Source organism: Pagrus major, chromosome 12, assembly GCF_040436345.1.
Source record: "Pagrus major chromosome 12, Pma_NU_1.0".
NCBI lineage: Eukaryota > Metazoa > Chordata > Actinopteri > Spariformes > Sparidae > Pagrus > Pagrus major.
The window spans coordinates 14497801-14511261 of NC_133226.1; the positions used below are offsets into that span (position 1 = coordinate 14497801).

Consider the following 13461-nt stretch of genomic DNA (forward strand, 5'->3'; position numbering starts at 1 on the left):
ATACTATTTAACATTTCCACTTCCAACAAACCAGTGGAAACTATGAAACGTACAAATATTGATCACCAGTGCAACATCTATCCATCATCGAAGAGCACGAGTGTCTTATATCTGTCATCACTACTTTTACACATTATGTCTGAATTGTGTGTGTGTGTGTGGGGACTGTGTTTGTACCTGCCACTGTTGTCAGAAGCATTGATTTCAGCACCGCAGTCCAGCAAAGTGCTGCACACCTCAGCATGAGCGTGTTTGGCTGACAGCAGCAAAGGGGTGAGCCCGTCCTTTGGGACAAACAGACATAAACATTAGATATGCCTGAAACCATCCTATGGAGGGAGCACAACACACACATGCATGTGACAAGAGTACGAGGGCCTAGACATGAAGTATGCCGAGTGTCTGTGTGGTGAGAGAAATCTCAGATTCATGTGAAAAAGGAGTGAATGTCTCCTAAATGAATTTCCCAGCAGATAAACAGAAAAGCCAAAAGTTGTTCTACTTATAGAGCAGTGCAGCTTTTGGGAAAATCCCCCAAATGATATATTTACAGTTCTAAATGACTGGGCTGGCTCAGCACAGTTTATTGCCTTGAGTTAGGCAACTGGGGCAGTATTTCATGCAACATAGACATCCCACATTTTTCACCAGGATTGACAGATCCTAACCCCAAGTATGGCATTTAACCTAACCTTAACTATCTATGACCTAAGTCTGACATAAACATTTGATTGGCTGGGCTTGTGGAGGGCGGCACACAGCCTGGAAGGAGCTGCTGACTACATCATCAAGGATGAGGAACTCTACATTACACTGTTTGAATATATATTCCCATGGGTCATTTATAACATTTTTACACCACTATTGCTTATGTGTTTTTTTTAATCGCAGGTAAACCAGCTTAAAATGATAAAGGTGAATGAAAGGTGATTGACTTGTCTTTCCATTTTATTCTGCCATGTTGTGTTCGATGAACACCCCGAGGCCAGTGACAATGTAACGGTGGTTTCTTGTTTTAATATCTTTTATTTCAGGCTCTCAAACTCGACGGCAATGGCAACAATGTTCAAGTGTGGTTTGAACGGAGACGTATAAAATGTGATAAAAGATGTACTTTGGTCTGGAACACAGAAGTTCAAAAGAAGAGACAGATCCTAACCCTAACACTGGCAAAAGTAAAGAAAAAAAAAACTTATTTAAATGGCTATTTCATGCTAAATTCCTTAAAAAACATTGACAATGCATTTTTAAAAAATGAGCTAAGTTGCAACCCACGCATAGCAACACAAACGGCCTTCTTCAGGGTGTGAAGGCGGCCATTTTTGCTGCTATGCTGTGTACCAGAGAAGGGCCGAAAATGTGCGTGCCCATCCAGTTGTCGTGTCCATCACAGCTGATCTGAGCTGGAGCCGATAAACACGGTGACTGCTGCAGAGACGTTTGACCCGAGAATGAATGCCGATTGTACCCTTTCCCACTGAAGACAAAAACCAGATGTTAGTGGGTGTTGGTAGGTTTTTTGTCCAGTGAGAAAGAGGTATTACATTGTTAAATGTGAAAAAATCCAAAGTCATGTCCAACTGGAAAAAAGCTAAAGAATGTCGAGAAACAGTTAAGTGTGTCAGCATAGTTCTGTGTTTTATATTACAAGACTGCTGCTTCGACACGCCACAGAGAACAAAACTATGTTGTGGGCTCCTCTGAGCTCTGCTGAAGACTTTAACAGCCCTGAGTCTGCTCTGCTCAGTCTGTGTTTCTACTGAACTCTTCCTTCTCTGGAATCTAAAAGGCAGAAACTGTTTTTTCCTCAGAGTAATAAATTCAGTGTCTGTGTGACTGAATGTGAGAGCACAGGTGTATAAATGCTAGCTTGTCTACACTTATTGTTTACAACCTGTGGCCAACTTGTCACTTTCAAGCCAGAACACATTTGGCCAAGCAGCAACCATCGCAGCAAAGTGTGATAACTGGAGAGACCTGTCAATCAAGGCAAGCGCACACAAACAGGCACTTCTTTAAAGCTTAATACACTCCTTAATGGGACAATAATGATCCCAGCTGCCACCCAAACATGCTGTTACTTCTCCAAACATAGCACAGCTTCTATATTTACTGTGGTTTTAAAGCACTGAAGTGGGATGGCAATGAATTTGCAAAACTACAGTTACGACCTGATAAAAACAGGATCATAATTTCACAACAACTCTCAGTTGTGGTGGTTGTATCTTGATATAGACAGATACTTTTGATACAGATCTGTGCTGTATGATAGACTTGTTTGGAAAGGGAATTTTTCCATGCCACCACTTACTCATGAAAAAAGATATGTGAAATGACTCAAGTGGTGGTTGTGCCCCAACAAGTGCGCTACCTCTAACACTGAAGAGTAGAGAGTAGGGGGAGGGATAATATGAACCAGTGCCTCTCAACCTTTTTAGCATGGGAACTTGTAAAAGGAAGCTATATCTGTTAGTGCACCCTCATCACATGTTATATATGTCAAGGAGTTGTGAACTGTTGACCTGAGAATGAAAACTACCCACAAATCATTTTTTAAAACTCCATCTGAGTACAACTAAACATGTACTTCAGTACTGGTGGAAGTTATCACTCAACATGCTACTTCCTGGTACGTGGATGTCCAGTGGACCAGCCTAGACCTGACTCATCCCTGTTTAACTTTTACCATATTGCCTAGAATACACATGCATACTGTTATTTTGTCATGTACAACTCTTAGGTCTAGGATTCACAATCGGACTACAAATATTCCACAAACCACAGCGTACTGCCATCTGTCTTTAACATGAATAAACCAACAATCCCATGGAGCTAAACTTTTACTAACATGTGCTAAGCTAAGATGACCTTGCCCAGGCCGATTTATAAATATTCTCTAAAGAAACTGAAAAGTGTACTTCTTTCCAACTGAGAACATAAGGAAGCTTTTATACAACGCAGTACCACTGCCTCTGAGCAGAATTTATGTTTACATTTACTTGATTTTCTGTAAACATTCTTTGTTCTATGACCTGGCAGATGTTTCTCCATTTCTTCCAATATCTTTCTGTGTGTTTATTCAAGTCAAATATAGATCAGGTATAGATATTTGTTACACATCCATGATGTATGCCTGAAGCCAACGAGCTGGCATGTTCTGCTCAGCCCACAAACAGCAATATGTTCCAGATGACTCTGCGGTCTATATGTCCACTAACGGCAGACAGGGCTGCTCAAATCTCACACACACATTTGCGGATGATTATGGCTTTGTTGTCTCACACGTATGAAACCTTAAATGTCCAAGTATGGAGAAAACTAAATTTTGAGTGAAATGAGTCATTGCATTTTTCTGAACAATCTGGATTGATTAGTAAGAAATACTTGAAGACTCCATGTACATGTCACAGAAAAAAACCCCACCAAGTCTGGTTGGGTTTGCTCCAACTGTAAGCATTACAGACACCCTATACTTTAGCTTTAAAATCCTCACAGGCAGTGGTACAAAGTGGTAGCATGAACCAGTTTCTAAAGCCACAACATACAACTTGTCACAGGCTTAAACAAGCATGAGTCGGCAATAACTTTTAATGAACAATAACATAACATCTTTACATGTAGGCTATGAGACCACTGTGTGAGAGTGTTTATCTCCAAGACGCCAGCTGTGGCATGATAATAAAAAGGGAAATAAAGGGGCAACACATTCTCCTCTCTTCCATTTCTTTCCTCTTACACACACACACCAATATCATGCTCACACACCCCAGTTGGGTAAAAACCACAGGCATGGAGCATCGCTGCAATGGAGACCACATGTCTGCGGCTTGAGAACAGAGTTCCCACAGTAAACTGACCCTCTACCTCACACACATTCACACACTCACATATGCACTCACACAGAGAATAATATTAATCAATCTTTAAACAGAGAAGGACAAACAAGAGGAAATGTCAGTTAATGAGGATCCTTCACATTGTGGATTACAGCTGTGAGAGACAACTCTAGTTAATTTATGTTTTTAAAGCCCATATAGGGGTGCAAACAAAACTATAATTAGGCAAATACTATTTTTTAAGCAGGTAAATACAAACACAGAAACTATAGACAAGTAAATCTTAAAGCCAATCCAAAGTGTACAAACGATGGTTAACCTTCCTTGAACAAACTGCTCTCTGGAAAGCGATATGAATGAGAAGTGAATGAAGAATTTCTGTGGTCTTCAGTCTGTTTCAGAGCCTTTCGCTATCCTGCCAGGAAAAATAAGTCTGGGAGAGAAAGAGTGGAAGTAATAATGAAAGTACATACTGCATCTTTCATGTTGATGGGACTTTTGAGTTCACACAGCAGCTGGACGGTCTGGATGTTCCCACTGGCAGCTGAGGAGAAAATAAAACAGCAGTCAGACAATGAAAAGAAGCACACAGGTGTTCAGAGAGCAGTGAGGTTTAGCCTTGGATTGAATTAGGCAAGAAATGTCTCCCTCTCTGATTTCCAAAAGACGAAATTAATCGAAGAATAACATGTGTTGAACATGACTGGACTGCCTTGCTTGAGGTAGCTGTAAAGCTGTTTGACACTAGAAAAATATTGCCTCTACTTTAAAAGTTCAGCACTGATTAAAACGTAGAATAATTTACCTTAACAGTGTTGTCAAGAATCGAAAAGTAGCTCAAAAGAGATCTGTCATAATCAGCGTAGACAGACATTGTTAAAAAAAAAAAATTAGAGACAGAAATTGGCAGCCTCAAAATTATTAAGTCTGAGAATCTTCTCATGTCTGAATGAAAACAGTATTATGGGAACTTCTGATTGAAACAAACTGAGCTGAAAGCGAGCTTAATCACTTAATTCCAAACGTGGTAGATGAATTCATCCAAATAAAATTAGAGCTTAAACTTAATCTCACAAGAATCTTTTCCACGTTCTTGTCGAAGCAGACTAATCTCCAATAAAAGCACTTTTGTTATAATTAACTCTCAGGACACTGAGACACTTACCAGCGTGATGCAGAGCAGTCTTTCCTGAGCTGTCTGTAGCATCGATAGGTAATTTACTCTGGAAGAGGAGCAAAAACATATCAGACGTGAAAATCAATTGTTTGTTACTAGTGGTAAACAACGAGCCAACAGTTTGTGACTAACAAAATTTTGGCATTACTTGGTGCAACGTCTTGTGCAGTAAAGACAGAACACTTGTCAGGACAGTACAGTACAGTACAAAGCAGTTTGGGGCAAAAAGGTGTTTAGAGTTTTTAAACTTTGCTCTGTGTACAAGTAGACTTTTATGGATATTTGACCAGGCAAGTGTGTGCTGAGATGCTGCAGAATGTCTTGGGATAGTTACAACGCATGAAGAAGGTGTGTATATGTGTGTGTTTGTGCCTCCTCCTGCTGAGAGCTGCTGATCTGCACACACATACACACACGATCAGCAGACTACAGAAATGATTCAGTGACACTGTCTGGTTTCAGACATCTTAGAGGAAGAGTGAGACTGTTCAGACTGTATGTTTCATACAGTTCATGCTCCTGCCTTCACACATTCTTTTTTGTATCACAGAGTAATGTGTCCAAGAAAAAGTCCTGCTGGGTGACTGGATGCTGTGCCATTAAAACATTCTGACTTCCATGTTTCTTGCACTTTTTGTTTTATGAAGTAAATGTGGGATTATCACTCATCATGGTCATACATTGTGTGCAGAATGTATGGCTTGATTGATTGCACTAAGTGGTCACATTATTGGTCATTTCACTGCAATAAATACAGTATGTCAAATTGATTTTAAAGATACTTTATTCATCTTACCTGAATGAGCTTCTTGCAGCACTCAGTGTGATTGTTTTTGGCAGCCAGGTGTAACGGATTGTAACCTGATCATAAGACAAGAAATGTGTTAGTCAGGTTAATTAGGCCAAAGAATTTGGTAACAAATTGGATTCAATAAAAAAGAACACAAGCACAAGAAAGTGGCACTAGAAAGCATGTGAATCCTTTTGAATTATCAGTATAAAGTCGACCTTTATCAAATGCTAAAACCAGATCACAGTCCTCCAGTTAAACAAGTAAGACAACAACTTCATACTTTCTCTTTACAGAAAAAGAGGGGGGGGGGGAATCAAATTTATGCAGAAATACACAAGATTTGAAACAATTCTCACATTTTCTATCACTTCTAAATATAACTGCAGTACATACCTGCAGCATCAGTGATTGACAAGTCAACTCCGTGGGCCAGGATGACTGACAGACAGTCTGTCTGACCTCGTGCAGCTGCCACATGAAGACTGATTACACAAACCCAAAGCAAAGAACAAATTAGAAACGCAGTAATTGTTAGCTGTAACAGCTAAACAGAGATGTTTATAAGACTCTTAAACCACTCCACTCTTTAACGTCTCAGTGCAGTCTGTCACTCTGCCCTTAGAACTACAACTGGCTTTAGAACACAACATTGTTTATAATATGAGAGTTGGGAGGACGGCGCTGCATTTTATTTATTTACAAGGCACTTCTTGGCAAGCTACTTGAGTATCTAACTGCCTTTTCAAGTGAAGATCAAACACGCACAGTCCTTAAAAATCAACATATTAACACTGAGCTAGAGAAATTGGCAATGCCACTTTTCTGCCGTTCTGTCTAATGAAGCTGCCTCTTTAAGATCTTTTACTCCCTATCAAAATGAAATAGATTACATTTACATAAGAAACTAGGGCAGCATCTGACGATTTCACTGTCATGGGTTATAATCTGTCAACTATTTTCTTGATTAAATCTTGATTAGTTGCCTGGTCAATAAAATGTCAAACGGAGAAAAAAAAAATCGATCAATGGTTCCCAAATGTTTTGGATTGTCCACAACCCAAAGATATTCATTTTACTGTAATAGAGGAGCAAAGAAACCAGGAAAAAAAATCACACTTAAGAAGCTGGGATGAGAGAATTTTACCTTTTTCTCTAAAAAGAAATGCTCAAACCAATATATCAATTATGATATAGCTGCCGATTAATGCAATACTTGACTATTAATTGATTCATCATCGCAGCCCTAAAAGTAACAGTTCAACATTTTGGGAAACATGAAGCTTCAGTCAGTAGTCAGTTAGCTTAGCTTAGCATAAACATTGGAAACCCTGGGATAAAACTGGCCTGGCTATGACCAAATTCAACAAAACTGCTACCAGAACCTCTAACTATCTCGTCTTTTGAATTGTCTTTGCCAGGTGCAGTGACTCTACTCGAGTCACCGCACCCTGTCAAGAAATATTATAGCACATCACATAAAACCACAGCATTTAGTTTATACATTGTCTGTTTGTGCGTATGTGTGCAGAAGGCAATCAATACAACCACTTTCCAGCTCAGTGAGCAGGGTGAAAAAACACTACACATGCCAAGCTTTCCCTTGCTGTGTGTGTGTTTGTGTGTGAGAAGGGAACACACTCACACACTCTTACACACTCACAACTATGCCCACATGCCTTTCAATCAGGTTTTATCACCATAGAGATACTGTAGACTCCTCCTTTGTGCGCCCTGAAAAGACTGGAGCGCTCAGATCTCAAACCACCATATTCACTGTGATTTCCAAAGGCTGTGGGTATGCATCTGTATGTGTGCGTCTGTGCTCCAGTGGCACAGAGAAAAGGTCAAGGATGTGAACTACTGGCGAAACAAAAAGCCTGTGTGTTTGTTTCGGCATGTGAGAATCTGTGCATTCGTCTCTCCCTGCTTTTGTCCCTATGTTTTGATGTCCCTGGCTCCGCGTGAGCTGCTTAACACATTGAGGTCAGTGGGTGTTGTGTTTCAGAGAAAGAAAGAGGTCAAATATTAACAGTGAGCCTCTGTGTTATCAGCAATCTCAATCGGTGAGGCAACAAGCTCCCCTGCCTTATGCAGAAATGAACTGGCTCTCAAACACTGAATGTCAGGGAGGCTGAGTGAATGGTCGAAAATGTCGACATTTGAGGAAGTCATATTTTTAGATTGGCCATTCATTTTTAACATTGTGCTGTGGAGCGTGAAAGTGGTTGCATAAGCCCAAGAATCTTAGCGCATGCTGGAGAGAAAACACAAAAATCACCAAGACTGGATCATGTTTACCTGAAAATGAATTCATCCACTTTTATTTTACCACAATCAAACCATTTCTTATCACACTGTTGTGAAAGTGTAAGCTTAGTCCTACATAGCACCTAAATATAAGCACCTTGTTTTCCTATACCAGGCAGAAAATTGGAGATTTGCATATCTCATTCTCCTTTGGTTTTTTGGTCTGCATCCTTGTCAGTGTAGCAGATCTGAATTAGTGTGTCTTTCTTTTTGATTGACGCGGCTACAGAAGCAACTTCAGACCATTGTCTCTTACAATAAATTACCCAGCAGGAGTATTTTTTTAATTTATTTTGCACCAGGCATGTTGAGATTCTGTGTCCATGTGGAGCCTGGGGCCTACTGGGATGCATACACTGACATAATTCAATATGCAGCACAAACAAGCGCTAAAAAGTAAGTTTCCTTGATTACTAAATCTGTGCAAGAGCCATCTTTTATTCTTTAAGATATATAACATTAAGAATGCTTACGCTGATTTGCCCTCACTGTCCAGCTTTACAGCGCTGGCTCCTTTCTTGGCAAGAAGCGATGCCACCTTCTCCGCCTCGCCATGCTCCACCGCAGCAAGCAGGCGCTCGTCATTTTTGTTCCACTCATTGGCCTATAGGGAAAAAGAGCAAAGAGAAGGAGAAAATAAGAGGTGGTGTGAGAGAAAAGGCTATTAAAACTAATTAATGGGGAACTAGAGGGTGGAGGACCATACGATGTAAATCTCTTTAATATATAAGTTTTGTTATCATTGTGATGTATGTGTCCATGGTTTTAATTCTAAGAAGGATCCTAATCTCTAATAATAATGTGTACATTCCAAAGAATGACATACATTATTACACATCGACATCAACATTAGCAAATCTTACTCTGCAGCCAAAAAGACCAGGATGCCCTGATTGTGAGTAATGTTTCTCAGAAGGAGACAATGTTTTCTTGGCTCTGCTACGGCCCACACAAACATTTGTGTCCATATGTGTGAACACACACACACACACACACACATACATACACCCACACACACACACACACACACGCACACACACACAAGCAGCATCCAGTGTGAGCATGCACACTTACACACACTTACACAACGAAATGGCCCCACATTTGTATCACTGACAGGCTGTTCAGATAGAGAGAAGTCTGCTATTGGGAAGCTTCAAGCATGAGCTCATACAGAGACTGTGTTGCTACACTGCAGTCTGAAAGTACAGCACAGCAAGCTTTAAAAGCTGTACATTTGAGCATTTACTCCTGGAAAACACATCTACAAATACTGTATACCTACTCACAAACTACAATAAAAAAACAAAATCAGAAATACCAGCCTAAAAAAGAAGAAGTCTGGCCATAAACATACAGTATAAACACAAATTTGAAGGAAAACATGCTGTATAGAAGTAAGATTACAGAATGTGTAGAGTTGGAGAGCGGACTGAACTTGTGCACACCAAACAAGTTGGCAGCATGACTTGATCACTCAGCTCTCCTGGTCATATTAGGCTGCAGCACAGTATTAGATTTGACCTGATAGCCTACTGACCTACACGTGATAACGGGGTGAACTCTCTGACTCCATAAATACTTGAGGTGGCAAACTGTACCCTATTTTGGGGAGAGCAATATGCCAACGTGGTGATACACAGTGTAAATAGCCTCTGTGGCAAACACCCAGATGCAATTACTGCAATACATTTTGCACAGCTGGTGGAAAAATGTAAGGCTATAAAAATCCCCTCCGTCGCTCAAGAGCTTGGATGACCACTGAGCTCTGCAGCCCGCAAAGTCATTAATGAAAAATACTAAATTGTTGGTGTTTTGGAAAACTGGAAATGAGATGACTAAGAGTGGGGAAACATTCTTGGTATTCAGGCAAGGAGCTCTGGGTAACTGTTGTAAAAGAATACCCACACATGCTCCTTGTGATCCTGGCTTCAAAGCACTGAAGCAAGTGGTGAGATACTATTTAGGAGGCGGTGTAAGACGAGAAAGTTCTCCACCAGACTGGAAATAACAAATAGAAAGACACTCAGCCCCGCACTGACAGAGACACGTGAAGGAGATATATGAATCCACCAGGTGCACCACCAAGTCTTTGATGGCACACTTCAAGTATTTCCAAAAATATCCAAGAGCAGTTTAGAGTTACAACAAAATAACAGCAGGATCAGGGAAAACCTTCCTTTACAACACATGTACAGTGGAAAGAATGTTATCACAGGAGACTGATAAACAAGCCAGGATCCAAGAGTTTCAACCTTTTGTCAGTGGGGTTGGGAAATCTAACAATGTGAGTTCATTTCAGTTTTAATAGTTTGACTGCACAATTCCTATATTATTGGATATGCTAGCAATACAGCTAGCATTAGCTCTTTACTAATTACTAGCATGTTTATCAGTATCTCCCAGAAACCTCTGCTGTGTGCAACTCAGTGTTTCTGTATGTGCAGTGCATGTGCACATCTGTAAATTGCAGTTGCATTGAAGTTTTTCAGCCACTGTACCTTTATCCTTTAAAAAAAAGACCCACAAAATTGTGCATTTGACATGCATCGACAAGGTTCATTATGTAGTCAATTTGGCTCTGATTTCCTTCAGAGGATTGAGTTTTACATTTTATAGCATTGGTAGAACACCTTGCCTGACATGTTCAGCATCTCTGCAAATATCAAAACAAATTATAACACTTTCATGAAATAAAACCCTGAGGAGCTTTTTCACACATGAAAAGCCATGTCATCTATAAAAAGAATTGACCGTAAGATGAGATGAATCAGCACCTGGGTGGTTTACCACCTCTGCTAAACAATTTCCTGGGGTCTGGAGCAGAACATTCACAAAGGCACTGTGGGGTTTGACGGGTGAGCAAAAGTGGAACAGAGAAGTCAGAGAGCGTGCGTCTGTCCATCACTATGATCAGTGTGCAGTGAAACATGACACAGCAGGAGATAGATGCAGCTAAGCACATATCCCATATGGTTTAGGGGTAAGGGCTCCTTTTTTTCACAGAGGTCGACTGGTCTCATGATTTTCATACAGTCATGTGTTGTTCAGTCAGCGTGCAGGGTACTGAGGCAACCAAATACTAAAAATAGGTACACTCAGGAGATGGTACAGGAGCCGAACAGAAAAAAGATGAATATACATAACTGAGGCATGACTGAAGAAAATGGAAAGAAGTATGTACGTACACATGAACATAGCCTGTGTTTCTGTTGACCTAGTTTAACCAAAATCTTCAAAGGGAATGTAAAAGGAACCTGGAGAGTGGTTTGTGTATATAATTTACCACAACACACAGTAATCCTCTTATCATGTTTTGTGTACATCAGGAAGGGTGGGACTAGCTGCTGTAATTGAGTGCCTTTGTGACCCGGAAACAGCAGCAAAACAAACCCAGTCCTGTACATGACAGACTGAATAACAAGAGCAGTCACATCTTGCAGATAGTGTTGTCCTTTAAAGTGCCTTAATTAACAGTTGAAAAAAGAAACATTACAAATTCACTTGATATTGTATCTGATTCTTTACTGGGAATTGATGCTTTGGACATTAGCACAATAATCTTAACTGTGCTCATTAACACAGATGTTAAAAATATTTTAATTTCCTATATCTGACCCTGACCATTGCTTATATATGTGAAGACCTGTTATTAATGGCCACTTCTTGCCTGTTCAGCCGTCTGATCAAACCAGACTCTGTAAGTTTTCTAAATAATTTAAACCTGCACTCTGCTTATTCCAGGTCTAAAGACTATTATAAATATATGCATTTTTATGTTCGAGTGACTGAATTTGCTTTTCTAAGAGACATTTTCCACTCTAACATTGAGCAGGACAGGAATACATCTCAGTTTCTGAAATGACTTGCATGTCACAAATCATAAAGAATGACATTGAGAAGATAAAATACTGGTGCAATGCCTTGAATGTATATATTTAAACTACAAAAGTTTTCTGTGAAGATGTCTCACAGAGAAAAACATGAGCTTTTAAATGCACCATTCACTGAGAGTACAACCAAAGTTTATCTTTAAGATGTACCCACCCTAGATGTACATAAAAACCCAGAGTCAGAGCAAAGTTGCCATGAAATATGGTCAACCACACAAACCTGTCCAACCTAAGAGGGCAGTAAGAGGAGGAACATGGCAATTAGAAACTTAGAGGTGCGGTTATGAAGAAACAAGGTATAAGCAAGTGCAGCACTTTAAAAAACTAAGGTCCAGGGATCTGGGTACTGTGCACCATCATTAAAAACACTACCAACCAGTTATCACAACCAGTTCTGTGTGTACTCGCTTCAGTAAAGATTTCTTCATGCTGGCCTTGGTTGTCAGTTGCTTTAGATCAAGAAACTGCAGAACATCTAGGGCAAAGCAAAGGGCAGGAAGACCTATCACACTGTGTTTTCTAACAAAAGTTACACTGAAAGTTATGAAAAGCTTTTACGAAAGGTTTAACCTTATCTGAACCCTCACTGTGTCTACAGAGAAGAGTCAACACTCCGTTTCTCTATCAAATAGAAATATGTATTGTTATTGTTTATTAACATGCTGTTTATTCCAACCTAAAGGGGGTTAGATGACAGAGAAAGCAGTCTTACAACATCTGTGAAAACCCTGTGTACTTTCCACTGGTTTCATATTGAGCAGGAATTTGCCTTTGCACACTGAAGCGTCACACCGGTCACGCTCGACTGCAGCCAGGAACAAAAGCAGATACATTTATTAAGGACTGGAAATAACGGTTATTTTCATTGTAGATTAATCGGCTGGTTACTTTTTGTTAATGAATCAATTAGTCGTTTGGATTACAAAACAAAAATAGTGAAAGATGCTCATCATCATTTCTTAGAGTCCGAGGTGACAGAATGAAAATGAGTTTTCTTTTCTCCAAAAAAAAACAGTCCAAAGCCCAAAGTTATTCAAATAACTATTATGTAAGACAAGAAAAAGCAGAAAACTGTCATTAAAATTAAGGTGGATGACTTTTTTGGTCAAACCAAATAGTTTAATTCCTTATATGACTATGACACATCTCTATCCAAAACAGACACGTATACAGCTGACATTTCCACTGAGTTCTCTGCTCACGGTCTCATTAGCAAGAACTGCATGTGGGAGAGAAACAGGAATGGACTAAGAACCCCTACCGGGAGTCATAGAAAGAATTAAAGGGGAAATACTGATGTACTGTATCGCATGATCCTGCCTAATGGCTTCAGTGATTTTAATAGGCTAAACAAAAAGTGAAGGGCCGTCACGACAGGGCAGCATGACACCGATGGCGTCAGAATACATTGTAATGGACAGCTTTAAGTGGAGCGGAATGCACTGCTCCAGTTTC

At 40.0% G+C, this 13461-nt stretch overlaps 1 protein-coding gene across 2 annotated transcripts in view; it reads right to left on the reverse strand.

The window, feature by feature from the left end:
• rai14 (retinoic acid induced 14) overlaps positions 1–13461 on the reverse strand; it is a 62435-nt gene that overhangs the window by 9201 nt on the left and 39773 nt on the right. For both annotated transcript variants that reach the window (XM_073478522.1, XM_073478521.1), the window contains 6 exons: positions 8587–8717; positions 6200–6288; positions 5810–5874; positions 5002–5059; positions 4310–4380; positions 178–284 (listed from right to left, as the gene is read on the reverse strand). In XM_073478522.1, coding sequence (XP_073334623.1) covers positions 178–284; positions 4310–4380; positions 5002–5059; positions 5810–5874; positions 6200–6288; positions 8587–8717 — 521 coding nt within the window. The remainder of the gene's footprint in view (positions 1–177; positions 285–4309; positions 4381–5001; positions 5060–5809; positions 5875–6199; positions 6289–8586; positions 8718–13461) is intronic.